We start from the raw sequence: 22,521 nt of genomic DNA, 5'->3' as shown, positions 1-22,521 counted from the left end.
TAATTTTCAGGATGAGAAGACAACAAGCGTCCAGATTGAATATGTCTTCCTTGACTGTTTTGGCCTCTGCATTGTTTGTGCATTTTATCACTGAAGAAAAGATTGATATTTAGATTTTAGGGTCATTTTTAGAAAGGAAGTGATGGAATCGTGTAATTATGAATCACAGTGGCCCCTGTTCAAACACTTCTTTTGTGGAATCCTGCACATTATCTGCCTCATGCTTTTGGACATATGTAGATAAATGAGTGTAATGAACCTCAGCATGAAACCTAATCTGAATGAATGAGCCATACAACTCAGAGGCATATTTCTTCTGATTCAGTGAGTCAGATTTTATTTCTTGTCCACATGACTTACCCCCCAAGAGTCAGCCAGCATGCCAACATGACTGTCCAAAACAATATCTTAACCAAAACCTGTCATATCAGTGCTTTACACAGTGTTTTAAAAGAGATGTGTGGTCAAAAAGGGTTTTTTCCTCTCTTCGGCAGCATCAAAACAATTGCATGTTCTACATAACAAATTATATTTCTCTTTTCCAAAAAGCAATTGTCTTTGTTCATGCAGAGTATGCAACATCAGTCAACTTAGAAATCTAAATTTACCATTTTTATTTATCATACAATATGTTGTCACCCTACACCTTTGCATTTGCTGAACTCTCAGTCTGAACTTTCAGCAAGCAGACAAATCAATACAGAACATTACCTTGAAAAACATTAACATTATGGCCTCCTACATGCATCATTGCAATTTTCTCAAGCAGAAAATGGGCTCTCAAACCTCTGAGCAAGGCTCAAGTAATTCCCTCTGAATCCCCTGGTTTTAGTGATATATTTTACAAGCTATTCCCTTGTAGAAAAATTCCATGGCCACGATTTTTCTGTGCTGACTTGCGGGAGGAAGACAGTACGGGAGGCAGGGTCAGTGATGGAGCGCTTTGCCCTGAGAGACACTGAGCGGTTTGCGGTGGACTGCGCTTGTAAAGGAGCGACTCCCAGCGAGGTGGCAGCAATCTCATTTTGCTGCCCCATTTTCAAGAGCGTCATTATCGTACACTTCCTCCATGTCCTGGAGACTGGAGGCATCTGTTTCATCCCCGCCGCTGCTCTCACTGTTCCTGAAGGCGATACCTCCTATGAAAGGGTACACGCTGTGGGTGTATAGGTCTCTAATGCTGTAGTAAGGGAGGTCTGGGTCTTGTCTTTCAGCCTGACTGAGACACTGAACCTCTATGGCTTTGTTTCTTTGATAGTACTTAGAAAACTTATTGAATATGATGGTGATGGGCAGGGCCACCACTAACAGGCCACAGACGATGCACAGGGTGGCCACTATCTTCCCTCCCAGCGTCACCGGGCAGGTGTCGCCGTAGCCTACCGTAGTCATGGTGATGGTGGCCCACCACCAGCCTATGGGGATGGTCCCCAACTCTGTGTCCTCCTCTTCCTTCTCAGCAAAGTAGATGAGTGCAGAAAATATGGAGATTCCCACAGAGAGGAAGAGAAGTAGCAGTCCCACCTCGTGGTAGCTGTGGCGGACTGTGGCGCCCAGCGCTCGCAGCCCGATGGAGTGACGAGCCAGTTTGAGGATACGGAAAACCCTCATCAGACGCAGCACCTGCACCACTTTCCCCACATTCTCCAGGTCCTCGTTCTCCTCTGCGCCCTCCTCATCCCCTGTCTCAAACGCTAAAGTGGCGTAAAAAGGCAAGATGGAGGCGACGTCAATGATGTTTAAGGGGTTCCCTAGGAACTTCCTGGGGGAGGGTGCTACAATGAGCCGGATGATGAACTCAGCAGAGAAGCAGATGATGCAGATCACCTCCAGGATGGCAAGGACTGGGTCCTCGATGGGCTTGTCGTTGTCGTCCACACGCTGAAACTCGGGCATGCTGTGGACGCACATGGCGACGATGGAGGTCAGCACCACGCTGAGAGAAGCCACGGCGATGATCTTCGAAGCTCGCGAGTGACCCGGATCCTCCAGCCGCAGCCAAACATAGCTCCTCACCTCCGCACACCAGGCGCCTTTGAACTTGGCCAGGTTTTTATCGAGGGCGGAGAGCTCCTCAAAGGAAGAGTCAAAGCTCGGCTGCTGCTGGTCGTCGCTCCGGATGTCCCAGTCTCTGTCCTCGATGTACTCCTTCCTCTCCTGGAACCAGTCGCTGCAGCAGGAGCTCAGGTGCAGCTCCTGGATGCCCCAGTACTCAATCTCCTGGCTGAAGGAGAAGACACACAGTTCCTCCATCATGTGGATGCGTCCCGTGCGGTAGAAGTTGAGCACGCACAGGAAGACCCGGGGATTCCTGTCGAAGTAGTACTCCTTTTCGGCCGGGCTGTAGTCGTCGCACAGCTCCAGGATGGCCGCCTCGCTCTGGCAGCACAGCAGACGAGCCAGCCGTGTGTGGGGGAAGCGGAGCAGCGTGTCCGGATCCACTTGGTGTCGTACCCCTCCCACATTGAGGTGGACCTGGTCCTCCTCAGTCCCACGCCGGTGCAGGATTTGCCCGTACCCCATGGTGCTGATCATCCGTCAGGTACATGGGCAGAGGGATTATAATGAAAACTGAAAGTTAGCGTGAATCCTGGAAGGCTTTTACAGGAAAGAGGTTTCAAGGATTTGTTTATCACAGGAAAATATGTCCGACAAGCACTGAGAAAAGCTAGAATTGAGATCGTGAGTGGTATTTTTATGGGGATGTCTATCAAGATGCATTTGACTGCATTGTTTGTACAATACATTAGTCTTCTGAAAAAAAAAAAAAATCAATACAGCATTAACAGGAAATGGTTTGTGCTGGAGTGAGTGAAGAAGCCTTGAGGCACTGTCACTTCTTGAAGGGCTGAAGTACAGGATTATCACCAGGAGAATCAAATTACAGCGCGGGCTGTGTAACTCAGAGGAAATGAGAGGCAACAAGTTGAAACTGAACCCACATATTATTATTAGCAATTACTAAAGCAAAGGACTAGTTCCCAACATGAGGCTATTCTCTTTAGAATTTAAAATAACATGCTGGTTTAAATGCAGACTGCATAGACTGTTGCATGAAACTGTGCTCTTATCTTATTTTACCTGGCCCTGTTTGCTTTATCTCGCTAAAACTGACAGCAAAGGGAGTAAAAGTTACAACCTACCTGGACTTGTAGCGTTTCTTTCCATTAAAATAACTTTTATCAGAGTGGTGTAGTTCTCACATTCTTCTAAATAATTCTAGAAATAAAAATGGTCCGACAGCACTTGTCTTTTTCATCAGCTCCTGTGGTGATAGTGGACGGACTGCGGTGCGGTGCGGCTTCACGGACGCGCCTTCATCAGCGGGACAAGAGCTGTAACCGGGACCGCGGGCACGTCGGTAGTTTTTTTCCCCCCACTACCGTGGAGCAGGGAGGGGCTAGAAATAAGGGGAGGAGATGGGAGGGAGAGAGAGAGGGGGTCGCGAAACTGTTTTATACAAAGAGGCACAGATGGGCAGTGAAAAAAACCTTGCGAAAAAGAATTCTAATATTACTTTAAGGGCTTACCGTGTGTCTGTGGTGCTAACTAGTGACTTTATAGTGACCTTATGCTACTTTGTCGTATTTGCTTCTATCGCCTATGGTATCACTATAATATCCCTATAACATTACTATAGGGACTTGTAGTGTGTCTGTGGTGCGCTATTTTCGATCTCCCATTATATTTTTATAATATTCCTACAATATTCCCAAAGGATTGTATAGTTTAGTTGTGATACTTGCAATAACCTTCTGCAATGTAGGCTATTATAGGAGTCTAGCTCTTTTCAGTAAGGGCATTTCCCCTTCATTCATTTGAATTGCTTATTTAATTATTGAGAAAGTGCATTTCTGACAGTTACTTCTGAGGGCGGTATTTGTGTTTTGAAACTACCAGGACAGCTGGAATAATTGTGTGTACACTCACTGTGGAAAGTGTAAAATCACAGCTGACATTGCAATCGACTATGAAAAAACACTGCTGGCAGGCACACTGGCAAACCCAGCGGCAGCGAGAGCCAAATACAAATCTCCCCTCTAGGAGATAGAGCAGATCTAGAAAATGTCGTGAGTGCAAAATAACAGCTTGTCATTATGGATCCGACTGGTTTGAAATCGGCAATGTTAGGAGGTGAACATGGCAGGCTGACCTTCCTTCTCACCTCTGCATCCTTCAGCTGAGAGCTTTTCCCATCTAAACCTGGCTAAACAAACATCCCTTTTTTCTTGCTGAAAAGCACCAAAACTCTGGCGGGGTCTCATGGACTAGCTCTGTAATAATTAGTTGGAAATGTTAGAAGGAACTTATTTCACCGTATGCTCTTAAACTCAGTGAATCTCTTTAAAACAGTGTCCAGAGTCACCTTGCAGAGATAGCATTAATATCTTATTTGACAAATGATGCAACTGAACTATACATTTTAAAATATTATGCAGATGACCTCTCAAAATGTTATCCATCAGAATACCAGTAGACATTTTTACTACCATTGCTCTACATTGAATTATGAAACTGCATTAAGAGCAAGAACTTTGATACTGTGTGTGACTTATTTTGGATATTTTATTTCTTGTATTCTCAAACTCAGCAGACCGGTCTCACTCTCCAGAGCTTCATTTCACATTTCCAGGCCCACTTTGCTTTCTGTTACTAGTTGCAAGTGTGGTTTAGTTTGTTCTCTTTATCCACCATCCTTTTGTATTCCTGTGGGTAATATGAAGTGGCACATCTTGTACAAAACTGTGGGGCAGGAAAGCATTCAAAATATGCCAAGAAAAAATTACCATAACTAAAGAGCCGTCCTTTATATTGTTTTGTTTGTTTTTATTCTACACTGAGTTTTAAATAGAGATTTTATACAGCTTTTAATGGACGATGCATTTCATCATTTGATACATTTTACAATATGAGGCTTATTTTACATTTTACAAAAGCTTATGATAAAGAAACCTTGTGGTTCCTTTCCGCCAAGCTCATAAAAAACGTGCTTATGGCGTTCTAAAAAGCTCTATAATACACTGAAAGTAACAGAATATCTGGTGGGAGTGAGATGTTTCCTTTGGAGAAAGCATGGCTCTGGATCCTGATAACTTAAAAGCTCACACTTTTGCGTTGCCACCACTGATGGGGAAATTTCAGGACAAATATCCCACAAGACTGTGTGAACCCATGAAACTAGAAGGGCAGACAGTGACTCATGTTCAATTGATATTTTATTCAATCCCTTGATTGTTCTGCTAGGTGCCTCGGGCTAAACAATATGTTGTATAATGAGCAGAGGCACCAAAAAAACTTTTTTTTTTTGCTTCCTTGTCTCATACTTTATAGGCTAGCTTTCGATGAAACAATAGGGACAGTTTTGTACTTCATGAACATTAAAATTTTATTTAAACACATTTCTTTCAACCAATGTTTTGGAATTAGTTTTGATATATTTCTTAAAGGAGTATTTGTAATATGGAACTAGGTACACTTTGATTTATTTTTGTAGAGGAACTGTAGACTGTGATGATGACAAAATGATAATGGGAGGAGGGAAACCACAGGGAAACCACAAACGCAGAAAGTAAGAACATTTATTCAAGCTTAACATCGCCAAAAGCTGACCTGAGGAAGAGTACACTGACTTGAAAGGTGTTGCCAAGTGCTCCACAGCTTTCTGGCGCAGTTTTTTTTGTGATGTTAAGCTTGAATAAATTTCCTTACTTTCTGCATTACAAGTGGTTTCATTATTTTGCTTAGTATTTTAGCCAATTTGGGAGCCCTTCTTTGTTTTCCACCTTTTCACCATTTGTCAAAATTATAATAAAATGATGGATCCAAATATTCAAACTCAGGTCAACCGGTGTGCAATATAACTTTCTGGCAGTGCATGATTCTCACTGGGACTCAATCCAGGCCAGATTACAAAACATACACTCCTTAACCCAATTAGCCCCATTAGGCGCTAATAGAGCACACCTGTGTTTGGATGTACTTGCTGAGCAGGAAATCCCCTCCCTGCCCAGAGGCTGCAGTTTGTGTCCACTACAAACTTTAAGAACTCCTCCAAAAACAGGGACTCAAAGGCTATCAGTTACCCACCTCTTATGCCATGGGCCATTTTTTTGGATCAGGGTTTGTAGTTTTATTTTTATCCATTGCTAGAGTTTCAGGTTTGGTTACGTGCTGCTATGAAACATGATCACATCTCTTGCAGGTGGCTCATTCTCCTGATAGCACTTGTAAACACAGAGGCACAAAAGAAGAAGCCCTCTATTAGTAAGCACTCTTCACTTTGCCTATTGTCATTTTCCCTTAACTTGATGACTGTATTGACTTGTGCTGTAGGCTATTTACCAATACAAAATGCCTAATCCTAGATATCAGCTCAAAATGCCTGGGGAATGTAATGCGTGTAAATGCTGGTCCACTTGGGGGGAATCTTCTCGAAGTTGCTGCTTTTGTCAGTAAGTTAAAGTTTCTGAATTAGTCTGAGTTACTTTTACAAAAAATTTAACTTTGCCTCACTTTGACCTCTATCTGTCTTTAACTGTTCTCTTTGCCCTCAGATAACTCTGTCATCCCCCTTACACCAAGCGTGGCCTCTCAATGTGGATTCAGCATGAAGATGGACCCACTGGGGAATGCAATGATTTTTGCCTCCATTCAAAATTGTTTTACTCGAAATGTGGTAAGGAAAGTGGTTGCATATCATTTGTAGAGCAGCATCAAATATTAGCTGGAAAGTGTGGTATTGTTTGAGTTTCAGATCATACGTCTTCTCCCTTGTGGTTGTAGGAAGATAAAGCCTTCACAACAGTCTTGAATCTTCGACTGCATGGGAACCGCATGGTAGAGGACGAGCTGTACCAGGTGGCTGAAAGCTGCCAGTACGCTGCCTGGGTCTCCAGAGAAATCCTCTGCGACCGCAACTATATGGAGGCAAGTGAATGCAGCAGGATTCACCGGGGTCATGTTCAGTCTATATGATAAGTGATTCTTTTGCCCCTATGAACATCAAGGCTGGTACATTTGATGTCACTGTGGAGGGGAGCAGTAGAGATTGATTGCCACTTAATGGTGGAATGGCCTCATTTCCAGGTGTCTGTGAGAAGGGCAATTCCAGATGATTACGCCCTGCCAGAACATCCCATCCCCGGGACAAACACGAAGTTTAGTGATCCTCGACGATCTGCTAATTCAGAGGTTACGCGGACTTATCTGTATGTTTTGGCCTTCTAATATTATGGAAAGACTTTATTGTACGAATGAGTTGGTTTGCTGTTTGCCTTACAGAAACAACCCAGTGACACAGGATTCAGAATCACAACGGTTGTGTTCTTCACTCCTGAGGAGAGGGTCATGAAGGTGGATCAGGCCCAAAGACAAGGTTACGGAGTAGCAAACACTCCTACAAGGCTGGTTCTGCGATGTCCCAAGACTGCACCTGAAACATACACTCAGGATGTAAGTGGTTTGATTTCCTCCACTTCCTGTTGACCCTACTAAATTTCAAACTGCTGTGATCTGATTTCTTGCACCCTTGGCAGGCTTGAGCCAGGTTACTCTCAAGCGCCCCGTTCGATTGCTGAATTCTTGCTTACACTTGCAATCTGTAGCATAACCTACTGGAATACTTGGATCCAATAATGTGATCAGATTGCTCCTAGTTTTTTGATTACTTTTGTTTCTAAAACCCACTGAGCAGTTAAATAAAAAAAATTCCAGTTTACTGATTTGAATAATTCATCACCCACAGCCATAAAGATGTGTACAAATGTCTGTACATTTGCCTTCTAAATGCCTTTTCCCCCTTGTTTTTTTTTTTTAAAACATGGTTCTGAATAGTCAAATGGCTCCCCCCCCCCCCCCCCCAACAGTATCAATATTGTGAATGGTAACAGTTTTTGGAATTGGGAGTACAGAATGTAATGCATTTAAATGTAATGTTACTCTGCAACCTCACCCCTCAGGTAGCAGGAGTGCCTATGACGGTGCTTAAAACCTCTACGATCTTTGAAAAGAAGTGGTTGGCGACTCAAATCGACGCAGCGGCTGCTTGCCCGACACAGACGGGTAGCGAGACGATTTCAGAATTGGGTCGTATGAAAACTTTGAAAACGCTGTATGGTCTTTCCCTCTCTAATCTGCATGCGTGTGGTGTTTGTGTACAGGCAGCGTTTCCTTCTCTCCCAATATGATCAGCTGGTTCCTGCCCAGGCACATTGACCCGCTGATCTCCTCCAACCAGTTCAAACTGTTGGAGGTGCACATGGGCGTCAACGGCCAGAGACTAGATGCTGCTGAGATGGCTGCCAGGCAATACTCCATATCTGTCAATGACATACACATCGTTGTTGGAATTCCAGTTGGGGCGGCAGGCGGCTACTTCAAGGTCAGTGTTACATTTTAGCGGGAACACTTCAAAAGGTTTCATTTAATCAGAAAAGGTTTGCCTTTGCAGAGCCACGTCAAGGATGATCAGTACCTCACCTCTTACACTATTGAGCCAATGCTTGAGCTGCTGTGGACTGAAGACGATGCTCATGAGGAGACCCGATACAAAGTCCTCTTCCCCATCACGACGCCGCTCATGTCTCGGCCCCCGCAAGTTATTGACAGTGAGTCTCATTATCTTGGTACTTTGGTGATTTGAGGAATTGCACTCTGCCTTCATTCCCTCTCCTCGCCCCGCAGACACTGTTCCTGAAGAGCGGATGTTCAAGGTGCTGCTTGGGCCCTTGGGCTCCGACGTGGCGCTGGTGAACATCAGCACCTCCGCCGGGGTTTTGTCCGTGGCGGACTGCAACGCCAGAGGCTTTAATGTTCAGGAGCACGACTCCCGCAACGGCTCGAAGGCCTTCACGCTCCAAGTGCCCTTCACGGACGCTGTTGTCCTGCAAATGGTAAGCTTCATGCTTGGGGGGGGGGGAAATGCAGGTCATGTGTTTAAACTTTGGTCCCACTAAAAGCTTCTAATCACCTCCTTCATATTTCCCAACAGAAAGAAATGAGGATGACAGTCTACTCTCTACACCTGACCTTTGGCTTGCTTGTCTTACCAGAGTTCGCTCCATTTGCTCACACTGCCTATCTGGATGCTGCATTAGTAGACATAGGTCTGTCTCCTTACATATAGAAACTTATAACCTTACTACAATGAATAAGTCATATAGCATTTTCACAACTAAGACTACAAAAACAGGCACAAGAAAAATATCCATTTCAATATCTTACTAATACCTCAAGCATGTTAATACGTTAGACTTGAACAGTTTAAATGCAAGTTGATAGTGTTGTAGTTACTAGTGTTGTCCTAAGGGAGGCAGTCTGATGGCAAATTCCCTGTCACCTTTATCTAGACCTGACCTGGAGACCAAAGGCTGTGTTTCTGTTCAAAGACTTTTTTTGACTTGTATTTTTCCTGTACAGTGCCTCCCTCTGTCTCCGCTAGCTGTGACTACGACAGCTTCTACATCACAGTGAGATACGGGACCCAAGGCTTCAACTTTCAGACCATCGTGGGAAAACAAATGTTGACCCCGGCACTGGCTCAGCAGTACGGCTTCGCTGAGAACGGAACCCACTTCAGTTTCACAGTGCCATTTTCAGCCCCCGATGCTGCGTTCGAGGTAATGGTCAGAGTCGCTTTGCAGGGATTTATCTTGCCGACATTGGTGCTGAGATGAACTGACATGATCCTCTACCTAATGTGCACACACAACCTTTTGCTGACTACTATTTTGTGTGAAACTTGGCAGGCTGTTGAGTCGTCATCCATCAGGAGCCGGCTCGATGTGGCCCTGAGGAACCCGAAAACCAACACAAATATCCAAGACTTCTCAGTGGCTTGCAGTTTCCTCTCAACGCTCGCTGGTCTGCTTCAAAAATTATTCTGTTTTGTTTTTTTCACAGTCCGGACGTGTAACTCCTCACACTAATGCTTGACCTTCATATCCCCGCCCCCAGAATGTTTCCCTAATGGCACCATGACTGCACTGGCAGTGAAGATGGAGTCGGTTCCCAGTCTGAACCCCAGTCAGCTGACCCTCAAAGACCCTTCCTGTGGTCCCTCCTTCAGTGACGACCGCTTCGCTTTCTTCCTCTTCACCGGCAGCTCCTGTGGAACCACCAGGAAGGTAGAATGCTGCCGACCTCCGTCTCTTGATGCAGATTGTTGGCACTGATTGATTGAGAAAGTAAATGTGCCTCCCTCTTCCCAGTTTTTGTCCAATGTCATGCTGTATGAAAATGAAATCTCCCTGCCGGACGAACTTGAAGTGAAAAAGGATGCGGAAGAGGCTGAATATGAGTGAGTTTCTGAAAGAATTGGTTCCGTTTTTTAATTAAAGAAGTTCACAAGTATATTTATATTATATTTTTTATAGTGTCAAAACTAGGTAAAGGAATGGATCATTCTCTGGTTTGTCACAAATGTGAGGGGAAGATGAGTTTGCTACAGCTAAATGGATAGGCATCATAAGAGCAACTATCATTTCAAAATTCTTGGTCAAACCAATACCAGTCAATGTCATTGTCTCCTATCCTCTATAGGTTAAAGGTTTCTTGTTACTATGATGTCAACACTGCACACGCTGTGGCCTTCCTCATCAGACCGCGTAATAACGAGCCTTACGCTGAAGCTGCGAAAGGCGATCTGCAAATCGCAATGAGACTTGCTTCAGGTATGGGTCTTGGAAGTTGAGGATCCCTTGTCATCTCACTTCGATTCTGGTTCCTCAAAATCAACTTAAAAGCTCATACCTAAGATTTGGAATAGTCCAATATTAATAAATATTATGAACGACTTTCTCCCAAAGCCAGAAACTGGAGAACCAAGACTCAATTCTGTCATGTCAAGGATGTAAAATCTGAACATGCTCCATGACTTATGGATAGGGAGACTGATGTATATTTTGACCCACATACTAAGGTTTTTGTACCAAAAATTGAACATAAAGTGTGTCCTTATCACCAGGAAATCCCCAGCATGCATACATCTTTTTTACCATTGTTCCACATTCAGTCTCTACATCTCACATCATTTTTTTTTTTTGTTTGCTGTCAAACAAAATTCAAAATGATTTTTGGTTGACTAAACGCAAATCCTGGTGAACACTCTTCTCTCTCAGATGCGTCCTATAGCCAGTTCCACAGAGTTGAGGACTACCCCATAGCCAAGTACCTCAGACAGCCTCTATATTTTGAGGTGGAGCTGATGAGGTCTACCAATCCCAAAGTAACGCTGGAGTTGGAGAACTGCTGGGCAACACTGACTGAAGACAGGACATCCCAACCCAGATGGAATCTCATCATTAATGGGTAACTTTCTCCTCTTTGCCAGCTGGGAAGTTGGAACTTTTTCCATATACACAATACACTCAAACTGATCTATAAACATTTTAATATTACTGAAATATGGGAAGTAACTTAGGTTTAATTCTGCAAACTTGGGAAATCTTTGTGTACAAAAAATGGGATGGCGGGGGGGGGAATGGAGACTGGCATCTTTTTATGTTGCGTCCTTTTCTCCTGCAGCTGTGCAAACCCAGTGGACCCATATCAAGTGCTGTTCCATCCTGTTTGGCCTGATGCCAGAGTGCAGCACCCCTCTCACTTCAAGCGCTTTGAGGTCCAGATGTTTGCCTTTGCCATGGACCAAGAAAACTTGAGTCGTCAGGTAATTTCATCAAAGGGAGAACACAGTCTTTCCTCCTCAATCTTTACTCTGAACTAAGCATGAGTTCACAGATGAATAAGCTAAATACACGAATAAGCCATACATTAATTTTGATCAAAGAGCCAAAATAATCAAGTCTTTTCTGATCAACTCTTCTAGCTCTTTGTCCACTGTGATGTGGTGATCTGTGACGTCACTAGGCCAATGGGTGGACAATGTAGTCGGCAGTGTTCAAACCAGGAAAATGGGCTAAAAGGTATGGAGCTACATGACTGACATTATTTGTCAAACACTCCTGAAAAGGTTTCCAAGGAAGCTAACAAATCAAACCTTACTAAAGACAGCTGATGTAGTACATTTTAAAATAACGGTGAAATGTATTTACAAAATGGATTTATAAACTTCAAGTTTAAAGAGTTTAAAATCAACATTACATAGTAATATAGCATACAAAATAAAAGTGCAATTCAACGAGTGTACTATAACGAGTGTAATATAACTATCAAATGAAAATGTATGATGAATTTTTTAAAGTTTTCCTTCAGCCAGGCTATTCCGGAGTCTAGAGGCAAAAGCCTGACCATTGTTGGTTTTTATGCCTCCAGCAGGATCAGCCTCTACATCTAAATCTGCTGTTAAGTGACTGTGGGATTTTCATGAGGTCCTTGTAGAACTGCCCATGTGTGAAATGGCTGTGGTAGTGACCTTCATAGGCCAACTGATGGCATTTATGCCATCTTGATGTATTGATTATTAGGGACTGCTTCTATTGGTACGTTATGCCTTTTCACAGCAGTGTTGACTCATTCAAAACTATCACTCAAGACAAACTATCCAGCTTTAATGATGATGATTTTAACTTCTTGGCTAATTTCAATTGCCATGTCTAAACGTTAGGGTAGCAGGTTATAATGTAGTCACATTACTAAACAAAACCTTAATGAATTACCATCACTACAACAATCAGTGCATGCAATAAATAACCTCTCACCTACACAATTTGATACATCAAGACAATACATAGCTTCATCATGAAAGCTGTAGTTGGGGAAAGAAATGCTAGTAAAACCTTAAATGAACGGTACAGAATGCTACATAAAATAGTCTACATAACACTATGCTATTCAAAATAATCAACTACTGAGACTTGTTCCTTCATCAAATCTCCTCTAGATGAGTAAAATGAGTTATTAAAATACTTTATTATAATAAAGATTGACCCACACAACTGCTCAAGCACACATCCACATACCTCATTAAATGTCTTTACAATAATCATTACTTTTCATTTGCAATATGAGATTATCAATCCATTTTGTTCAGTCATGTTATGTAAGACTGTAAACAAACTGTCTTTCTACTACAAACTATTTCAATAAGTGGTGTTGCAAAAAGATGAAGAAAAAGATGTGTAGGAAAATGCTTAAACTTAATCCTTGTTAGTTGAGACTTAATAGTCAGTAGCACTTTGTCTTTGTCTGTACACCTCAGGCTGTGCAACATTATCTGGTGGCAAACCTTGCATTGCTTTTGAAAGAGACTAAAATATTGATTGACCTCATTTCTTCTCCACAGGTCAAAGACGAGACGTTTCAGATGTGCACAGTTTCAGACACGTGTCTTCAGGACCCATATTTATAATGCCTTCCAAATAAAGATAAAGTTGGTTTTAAAAGACGTTGTGGTGTGTTTGTTTGTTTTTTTTAAATATACTCTCTGCCACCCCAAGTGAAATTTGGAAGATGAAGTCTTGCTTTACAAAGTTTATTCCCTTAGCCCTGCATTTACCATAAATTCCTCATAACACCTCTGAGCTATAGTCTTGACTATCATGGCATCAGAGGAATAATGCTCAAAAGAGCGTGACAAACTAAAGCACGCACAGTGGATGACCTCTGTCTTGGCAATTTGGAAGCAATTCTACTCCCATGAACTCTTTAACTATGCTGATACCAAAGTGTGAGATCATTGATCAAAGGACACTGCTGCTGGACATGGCAACATTCCTGTCTCCATTGTCGAAGTTAAAATGTCAGTTGTTTGTACGGTCATATTTGTATGTTTCCATGACTACTAGTGTCATCCCATAAGTCCTGAAATTGGCTAAGGTCATCCCACTTTTTAAAGCTGCTGGTGGTAGCTCATTCAGAAATGATAGGCTGCTCTGTCTTTTCAGGTTTCTCAAATTGTATAGAAATCTATGAAGGAATGAAAACACCTTGAGATCAACGACATACTTTATGAACATGATTATGGAATCTGTAATAATTCTTTATCTATGGCCCTTCTTCAAAAGTATCTACTCCTCTGGACAAGGATGAATTTGCTTTTTTTTTTTATGATACGGTCTGATACAGTTAGCAATAGAATTCCACTCTCAAAACTACACAAATGGTTATGATATTACTTCTGATAATGTTAACTGTAGACAATATATGTGTACAAAGGGCTAGATATCAAGTCTATCAGATTTGGGGTTCCCCAGGGCTCCATTCTGGGGCCTTATTCTCAATTTATATAAATGATGTGGTTGCTGTTGCTAAGTCAATTGTTCCCCTTTATTTGCAGATGAACCTATTTCTATTGCACACACTTTGATAACCTTGTAAATACATCAATTCAGGGTCTGCTTGGTTCCAACTTAATAAATTATCTTTAAATATTAAATCAAAATTATAATATTCTCTACTAACAATAAGTTCTGGAACAGTGTTAAAATTTCCATCAATGGAACCGCGATCACTCAAGTCTCAGTCAAATTTGTAGGTGTTTGTTGATGAAAAACTGTGTTAGAAGTAACGTGCTGACATTGTCTTTAAAAAAGATTTCCAAAACAGTCAGTATTATTAGGAAGATAAGAGATCAAATGATTCTAAACTGTGTTTTCACTTTGTACTACACTCCAATTCATCCAATTCATCCATATTTATATGATATTGTTTGGGCAAACGCTTGTCCTAGCCGTGTGCAAGTAATTCCACTGCAGATAAATCTCCACTTTATTAGAACCTTCCTCTCCTCTTTTTCAGAAACTTGGAATACTAACAGTTTATGGTATTGATGTTCTTCTTCAAAGACATTCATTGCTTCATAGAGTGAAGAATGAGGATTGCTATTTACCCAAGTGTTTTATTAATTTGTTTACCACTAACTCATAAATTCATAGCTACCCAACCAGACTGTCAAGCGTTCTCCTCTTACCTATTTATCACACCACCCACGGGCAGTACTCAATAAAATTTGGAAGGGCCCACTTGTTTAATTTATATTCTCATTTGGCATCACCATCTACATCACTGACAATATTTAAAAGTAAACTTAAATATGTTGTCACTCCTTACATAAGACCATCTTCCTATTCTGTCCAATCTCTCTCACATTGAATCTTTGCTACTGTATTGGGAAGTTTTCTGTAGTTACATTGTCTCAATTTGTTTTACTGTTTAAACAGACGAGGTCTACATAAGCCCTGCTTGGGCTTCTCACCTCACCTGCACACTTATTTCTGTTATATTTTATTTTTCTTTGTAATTTACTCTTTTCAATGTGTGAAGATAAGCAATTTGGAACTTGACTGTTCCTGTGTAATATAACCTGTTCCAAGCAACATAACCAAGACTGTCACAGAGAATCTGTGGCACCAAAAGCTGGGTATTAAGATCAATGAAATGGCCCTTGTAATGGCAGTAATACCCTGATATAATGCACTGCTCAAGTATTTCAAGTATTTGCTATTAAATTAATTAAAAATACTTATTCAATATATCCTTGTCTTTCAGTGTTAAGAAACATTGGGTCTTTGATGCATTAACTAATGGATTACCAAGCTGAAGGGGTCAGTGGTCCAGCTTTGTTTGCTCTGATGGCTTCCTATAAAAGCTGGTTGAAAAAATTTGTATCATCTTTTGTGCCAAAGTAACTAATTATTTGATTTGTGTGATATTGCCAATTCAAGTGTGGTCAAAGTAGTTAATTAAAATAATTATACTCATTAAAGTACCTCAACTGTACCTAAGTAAAATACTTTGATGCTTAAAGTAAAAACACTAACCTTGGAGAAAAAAAAATCCAAATAGCCAACAAGGTAGCAATTACAAAACAGTAACACTACTATAATGTATTTTAAAATACTGGAATTGTCTGAAATCTACCTGCTGTATTCTAATCAGTGAGAATTACAGAAATTAATCAAAACCATATGGTTTGGGTTAAATTACCTCAGCATTTTATATCAAGTTCTATTAACTTACTCTACAGGTTGTAGATGGTTAGGTTCTCCTTTCAAAAGTTTAATTTCTTGCCATCTGACACTAGGCCACTGTATTACATCAAATCCAAAACTCAAGGTCTAGGGTTGAGTCCATCTCAACTGAGCACAGTGTAGATGTAATTTCATGAATTGATGTCATGAGTTAAGGTTCTCTTTTTAATATATATATATATATATATATATATATATATATATATATATATACATACACACACACACACACACACACACAATGTGAAAGCACAGATTGTCAAGCTATAACACTAGAGAGAAAGTATAAGCATGTAACATTAAGGCAATTTAGCCCCAAGGGAAACTAGGAGAGATGATTACTTTTGCAAACTAGGTTTCTGAATTTCAGTTAGACCTTTGAAATATGCAAAAACCTACAAATCAGATGTTTGAAATTTGGAGTGAAATGCAAATTGACCAAGGGCTTTTCCACAGCAACCAAGTGCAAAGTACTAGCTTTTGAAGCTCTAGCCAGTCAAGGAATGCATTTCATGGCAACATTAATCCTCAAACCAAACAATTTACAAAATGGCTTTTTGCAGCTGCAAGTGCATTTCCATTCTGTATACAAAAGCCACCCATTGTTAATCATCTGGGAATCTGCGCTCCAGAAAAGGAACTGAATGCTAGTCACTGACATCTCTTGCAGACACTGTTACCAAGTATGTGGAAGTTCAATGTTAAGTCACTAGCTATAACCTAGAACCTGTCCTATGGTATGCAAAGCACTTTGTGCAAAATACAAGGACATATTTAAGCTCCAACTAGCCTTTCATGTGGAAGTTTCAGATGGGCCTTTGATTTCAGAAGGAAAAAAAAAAAAAAAAAAAAAAAAAAAAAAAAAAACCCACACACCACAATTAAGAGAAACATTTTATGTTTATTCAGAGGCTTGATTGAGGGTTTAACAGAAGAATAGGCCCAGAGGAGATCTCCTTTTGATGATGGGTGGAGTTTGCACTTCTTCGCCCTGGAACCACAAGTCTAGTATTAGGTCACTGCACACTTGCATCCAGAAATCACCAAGTACAAGAACATAATGTTGATTTTGTGCTGAGACATAAGTTACAAGGCTTCTCTGTACATACATAGACTGTGGTGCTTTAGACTGTACAGCTTCACTACATGGTCAGTGTTTCAGGGCATCGTGGTATACACCATGTTTGAGCTGTTGAGTGACCAGTTGTGCACCATGCTTGTGCAGCCAGTTTGTGTCCTTACCCCTTTTCACTCCGTTCATCCTCTCAGGCCTAGTTCTGCTCGCACACTGGCCGCTGCAGATGCCATCTGTGTGGTTGTTGGTCTCACAGATCACAGCGTCACAGTGAACATAGATCTGTGAACAGAGACGACAGAATGGATTTAATAGACAGGACCTGATTCAACTGTCCCTTGTTCTGTTAATACAGCTGATGGCCAAGCACAAGCCCGATCTGGATGTGCATTCTACCTGGTCTTTCAGAACCTCTTCCTCCTTAGTGAAGGTGAACATCTTCATAGAGAAGCGTTTGAAGTGGGAAGGGACCGTAACCCTGGCATCGCTCACAACAGGCTGGAAGACGGTCACATAGCTGTCATCAAGGTTCTCGCAGCTGTACAGGGTTAAGTTTGGTTACAGGCATGTAATCACAAAAGCAGGAGAAGTAGTACTTTTGTTAAGTGCTGTCACTTTAGTTTTGAAAGGGTGCTGTGCAGAAAAGAGTTGTTTAAACAAACTGACATAACAGGGAGAGAAATGGAGGGAGTTGTGTCCCAACAGAAACCTGGGAGCGATTTCTGCTGGCATCCTACCAAAAAGGTTAAGAATGTTCTAAGTCTTTTTGCCAGAAGGTTTTACACATTACCTATCCACAATGATGTCCCAACTAGGCAGAGAGGTCCTGTCTTCATTAAGTGTAGCCCAGCAGTTGTCCAAAATTAGCTCCAACTGGGGGTCAGTGGAGTGCATCAGCTCCACCTCAAAATACAGAGGCTGCCTCAAGTATTTCACTACTGGGTAATCTTCCGCTTGGTAGAAGAACTCGTATGATAAGTCTGGGGAGAAAAAGGTCATTGAGGAAAAGTATTTGGTCAGTGACAGAAGGTACAAAGACAACATTCCTCATACATCCTCTACATACATTACATTTCAAAAGTTAATTGTCAGCCTTACCCTCAGCTAGTCTCATTTGCACCATCAGCTGTCCTGACCCAGTCTCTGCTGTGGGTTCGAAGCTCCTTGGTCTATAGTGGAATGCCATTGTCTCTGTGTCATTGACCAAATAGTAACAGGAAACTTTGTGCCTATAGGAGAAATGTGATTAAAGATGAACAGGCATTGAGAAAACTCAACTCCATTAGAAATCAAAAGGTGTGACTATCATCCCTGAACAGCTGATGCATCAGGATGGAGGAAAGGAGTAGATGGGCATCTTCATACCTGTAGTCAGGATCAGCTGGTGATGTGTAGGCTTGGGCTGAATTATGGAATAGGGCAATCTCATTCTCATACAGCAAGTAGTTGTCAAAGAACTGCAAGAGATGCATAGAGAATCAATTTGTTAAGGCACTTGAATAGTTTTTAGTCAAAGGGGAAATTCAAACTTACTGTTCTTGTGGTCCCACAGGAATCAACACTGAAAGAGAAGTATGCAAAGCGAGAGTCGCTGAAAACTGGTTTGCAGGACTCATCTTTCAGTGTGAGCCAACCAGGGGTTAGATTGGGGACAGATTCCACCTTCACAGCCATAGCGGTCATAGTTCCATTGGAGTAACACTCTGGGGGAAAGAAAAGTAATTGGGTCAACAAAACTTCCTACATCCAAGCAGCAGAAATGCTATGAGTTTGGAGTCTTACTAGTTGTGGTGAGAGGGAAGTTGCAGGCCAAGTACAAATCACTGAGCTTCCAATTGTTGTTCGCATCCCACAGAAGTAAATCGATTCTGGCTCTGACTGAATCGGACTCAACCAGCTGCAAAAAAAAAAAAATTAAAGATTCATGTCCAATGCTGTTAAGGTCAGGTCGCAAAATTTCTTCTACTGCACCAACTGACCTACCTCAAACACTGTGTCAGGGGAAGTGTATGCCAATGTAAGGCTGAAGTGAGAGCCATTTTCTCTGAACTTGTAGACTTCAGCCAGCTCAGGATTTAGCTCGCGAGCACCAACCATGGTCTGGAAGTTGTGGCCTTGACTCCCGTATTTCACATTGATGTAAAACAAGTTCTGGTCACAGGTGCCAGTGATGCTGGGGAGAACTAAAAGCAAGAGCAAAAAGTGCTGATCACACATTCCCAGCCGATTGTATGCAGTAATGTTCCCCTTATACATTTCCCAGTTGCAGTAGCTGAAGGTCGTCTTGGTTTTGACTTCACCTCCTACCCAGTTGTGTTTCTAGTGCAGGTCAAAGCACTAATACTTCTGACAGTGGCCCCAAGACCATAATTGGTCTTAATTATATTCTACAAAAGCAGCCAATTTATTATGTGGCCCACCACTACTGAAAGAAAAGAGGAAACATTGTTAGAACATATATCAAACCAGGGATGTGATCAGGAACACAAAGCAGGACAAGTAATAAACTATGAACACAAGGATATTTTGTCCAAAAAAAAAAAACAACCTAAGAGTCAACATCTTGAAATCCCATCCCTGCTAAAAAGCAAACAAACCCAGATGAGCTCACCAACATCCTGCAGAGATGCCTCTAGCTCCACTGGGTGGGGGAATGGAGTTTGTTCAGGCAGAATGAGAAGCCCGTAGGTCAGGGGCAGGAAGTAGACCGTAACCAAAGGTTCAGGATTCTGTGGATCAGAAAAGCTCAGTCATGCTCCACTGGGGCCAAGAGAAATCCCCATACCTCAGAGTAAACAGGTTGGGATAGGGTGAACTGTCCCCACACTTATGTAATCGAGCCTACAGTCCACATACGTGTTTCAGGACAACGTCGTCAGAGAAAGGCACTTGCAGAGAGAAGCTCTTTGTGCCATTGGAGAACGTGTGCTCCTGGACCGTGAAGCCTCTGGCATTGCACTCGGCAACAGACAGGACCCCAGTAGAGAAGGTGATGTTCATTAACTCCACATCATGGAGAAATGGCCCCAAGTGAACATTGAACACCCGGTCCTCTGGGATGGTGTCTGAGGAACAGCAAAGTGGCAGGTTTGAACCCTTTTTAAGCTTCTGGTCTCATCTACGACAAGATTTGGACTCACTGTCAGTGACTTGTGGAGGCCGGGGCATCAGAGGGGTGGTGATGGGGAACAGGACCTTGTATCTGGTATCAGCCTGGGTGTCTTCTGCCCTCCACAGCAACTCTAGCATTGGTTCCACAGTGTAGGTGATGTGGTACTGGTAATCTGGGGCATGGCTCTGCAATAATTCATGGTGTTTCAATAAAACATGCAAATCAACTGACCTACTCTGCTGCATGTCCAATCATCTACAGACCAACCTTATAGTAGCCATCTGGTGATCCAACTGGGATCTCAATGATGATGTGAAACTCTGTAGAAGATAGTCTGTATCTCTTGGCAGCCATCTGACTTTCATCCAGCCTCTGTCCGTTGATGCCCATGTGCATTTCTAGATTTTTGATCCTACCGTCTATCAGGGGTGTTATATGGCGCGGTATATGCCAGGAGATCACATCCTCGGTGAACATCACACCACCTATTGATAAAATGATTGTTGGCTCAATCTACACCCAACTTCAATATACTGTATGATGCCACCACCCTAAAAATGACTTTTGGAAGACTCACCTGTAGGACAAGCAGCTGCCGAGTTCACGACCACCAAGCCATGTGGTGCCTTGTAGTAAGTACTCACTTTGAAAACCTCCATGGGGATGCCAGCCACCTAAAGAAATATTTTGTTTACAGTGTCCTTAAAGAAAGGAAACATTGAGAGAAGGGGGGGGGGGGTGTTAATGTGTTGCTTACCCCCTCAGAGTAAGTTTCTGCCGTGTTGTATGGGCTTCGCATAACCAGACGATTATGTGTAGCCATGGCACCATAGCCAGCTTGTTGGGCCTCACTCAGCGTCATCGCCATTGGTTCAGGAGTGTAAAATGTCATCTTCCAGATGCCATGTGCCTCATCAGTGGCCTGTGGTGAAGGGGACAAAAAAAAACTTGATGTCTTTTATCTCATTGGCATTCCAAGTGAACAATTAGTTGGGGAAGCCAAATGGTGCAAGTGAAAATATCATTTGAGACATTTGTGCAAGACTTTAAAATTAGAACTGTTGAACGTACACCAGGAATGGCACTCTTGGAGTCATCCAGATCTTGTCCTTTTGTTCCAGCTGCTGCATCAGGCTTGGCTATGTAGTTTGACACCTAAACAGACAGTTTACTAAACACAGGCCTTTACAGACTACACATTTAACGCCATCATTGTTGTTAAGTGACCTACTTCCATGTAGTTCCTTTCACAAACAATCTCCTGCGAGGCCCACGGAGAGTAGTTGCATGTTTTCGTCACTTCATGAGTAACCACATCTGATGGACTCTGGCTGTACATTCGGAGTCTCAAGCCAACATTAAACGTCCTATCATCCTATGGACGAAAAATAACTTGGGTCAGGAAACTTTACTGGTTCAAAGCACAAACCTCTTGGTGTGACTTAAATTCATAACTTTGAGTGCCATTTTGTACATTAGAACACTTCTAGGTGGACAAAACACCCCCCCACTTAATTTAGTGGTTTTAATAGGTGAAAAAGTAAACTGGAGAAATTACATGCTATAAAATATATGCATGCCCAGAGGGTACATTTCACCTCTCTGGATAAAGTTGCTTAAAATAAGGGCAAGCTTCTGTAAATTACTAATTAGGCAGCATTTGTGGCTATAGCTCTGGTGTAAATTAAAGTGTTTACCTTAAGGGAAGCACATAAAAATGTTACAGACTTGACATTGAAGATTTCTGACTGCATAAAAATGCAGTGATAAATACCTAATTTCAGTCTGATAAAGACTAAATTCAGTCTGCTGAGAGGTGTGCTCATTACGGAAAATATGGAGCAATGAAACAAAACATGACAATTACAATAAAGACTGTTTCTGCCATACAGAAAATGACTCCTTAATAACTTTAGTTTAACATACTTTGTTGTCGACATAGCAGCCCATGAGGGATGCATAGATTCTGGTGTTGCCCCACGGGTCAGACTCCATGCTGTATCCACACTGAGCAGCCAAGCTGGGTGTTAACACCATGTGTTCTGTGCCATCTGGGCAAAGAGGCAAACATTACAGGGATTGGTTCTTCCAATAAGAGAAGACAATCCGTTTATCATTAGGGAAGACACTCACTGATAGCCTCGACTTCAAGCTGGTTCCCCACAGCTAGAGCCTTGTCCAACGTCAGCCTCATTAGGTTGCCCACACAGTCTGACCTTAAACCACTGCCTGTTTGAGGAAAAAGGCTGATCAGGTGGGACGTAAACTGACTTGGAGTGACATGTAATGAGTTTTACCACAACTTAAGTCCTTACTTGACTGTGAACTCAGCTTAGTATTTGGCCTCGCTTGACCCAAGTCGACTACTGCAGCAATCACAATCCATATCATACTAAAATAAAGACAGT

General features: G+C 42.1%; 3 protein-coding genes across 3 annotated transcripts; 1 reads left to right on the top strand and 2 right to left on the bottom strand.

The window, feature by feature from the left end:
* Window positions 1-831: 831 nt before the first annotated feature.
* Window positions 832-2,523, bottom strand: LOC139662111 (delayed-rectifier potassium channel regulatory subunit KCNS3-like). The gene has a single exon (XM_071540707.1). It carries the CDS (start codon window positions 2,521-2,523, stop codon window positions 1,021-1,023), a length of 1,503 nt encoding a protein of 500 aa, XP_071396808.1. The 3' UTR covers window positions 832-1,020.
* Window positions 2,524-5,528: 3,005 nt separating this feature from the next.
* LOC139662106 (uncharacterized) lies at window positions 5,529-13,320 on the top strand. The gene is made up of 21 exons (XM_071540703.1): window positions 5,529-5,569; window positions 6,203-6,264; window positions 6,366-6,452; window positions 6,555-6,676; window positions 6,784-6,927; window positions 7,087-7,191; window positions 7,282-7,452; window positions 7,959-8,061; window positions 8,160-8,380; window positions 8,450-8,606; window positions 8,683-8,891; window positions 8,990-9,104; window positions 9,418-9,617; window positions 9,747-9,861; window positions 9,955-10,124; window positions 10,209-10,297; window positions 10,540-10,670; window positions 11,118-11,307; window positions 11,524-11,665; window positions 11,825-11,921; window positions 13,241-13,320. Exons 1-21 carry the CDS (start codon window positions 5,529-5,531, stop codon window positions 13,318-13,320), a joined length of 2,751 nt encoding a protein of 916 aa, XP_071396804.1.
* Window positions 13,321-16,831: 3,511 nt separating this feature from the next.
* zpax1 (zona pellucida protein AX 1) lies at window positions 16,832-22,504 on the bottom strand. Its single transcript, XM_071540696.1, has 20 exons — window positions 22,429-22,504; window positions 22,247-22,342; window positions 22,040-22,164; window positions 21,345-21,488; window positions 21,185-21,268; window positions 20,871-21,035; window positions 20,691-20,787; window positions 20,381-20,598; window positions 20,142-20,298; window positions 19,858-20,066; window positions 19,613-19,730; window positions 18,985-19,184; window positions 18,784-18,898; window positions 18,535-18,704; window positions 18,367-18,458; window positions 18,100-18,230; window positions 17,792-17,981; window positions 17,398-17,539; window positions 17,169-17,283; window positions 16,832-16,917 (listed from the first exon to the last, which is right to left on the bottom strand). The coding sequence occupies exons 1-20, from the start codon at window positions 22,502-22,504 to the stop codon at window positions 16,832-16,834; spliced, it is 2,730 nt and encodes a 909-aa protein (XP_071396797.1).
* Between the last annotated feature and the right edge of the window lie 17 nt (window positions 22,505-22,521).

The sequence above is a fragment of the Centroberyx affinis genome, unplaced genomic scaffold (genome assembly GCF_046629955.1).
Source record: "Centroberyx affinis isolate AG114_WGS23_722 - 3 ecotype Tasmania unplaced genomic scaffold, CSIRO-AGI_Caff_v1 ptg003709l_1, whole genome shotgun sequence".
NCBI lineage: Eukaryota > Metazoa > Chordata > Actinopteri > Beryciformes > Berycidae > Centroberyx > Centroberyx affinis.
This window is presented reverse-complemented; position numbering and strand designations above follow the sequence as displayed.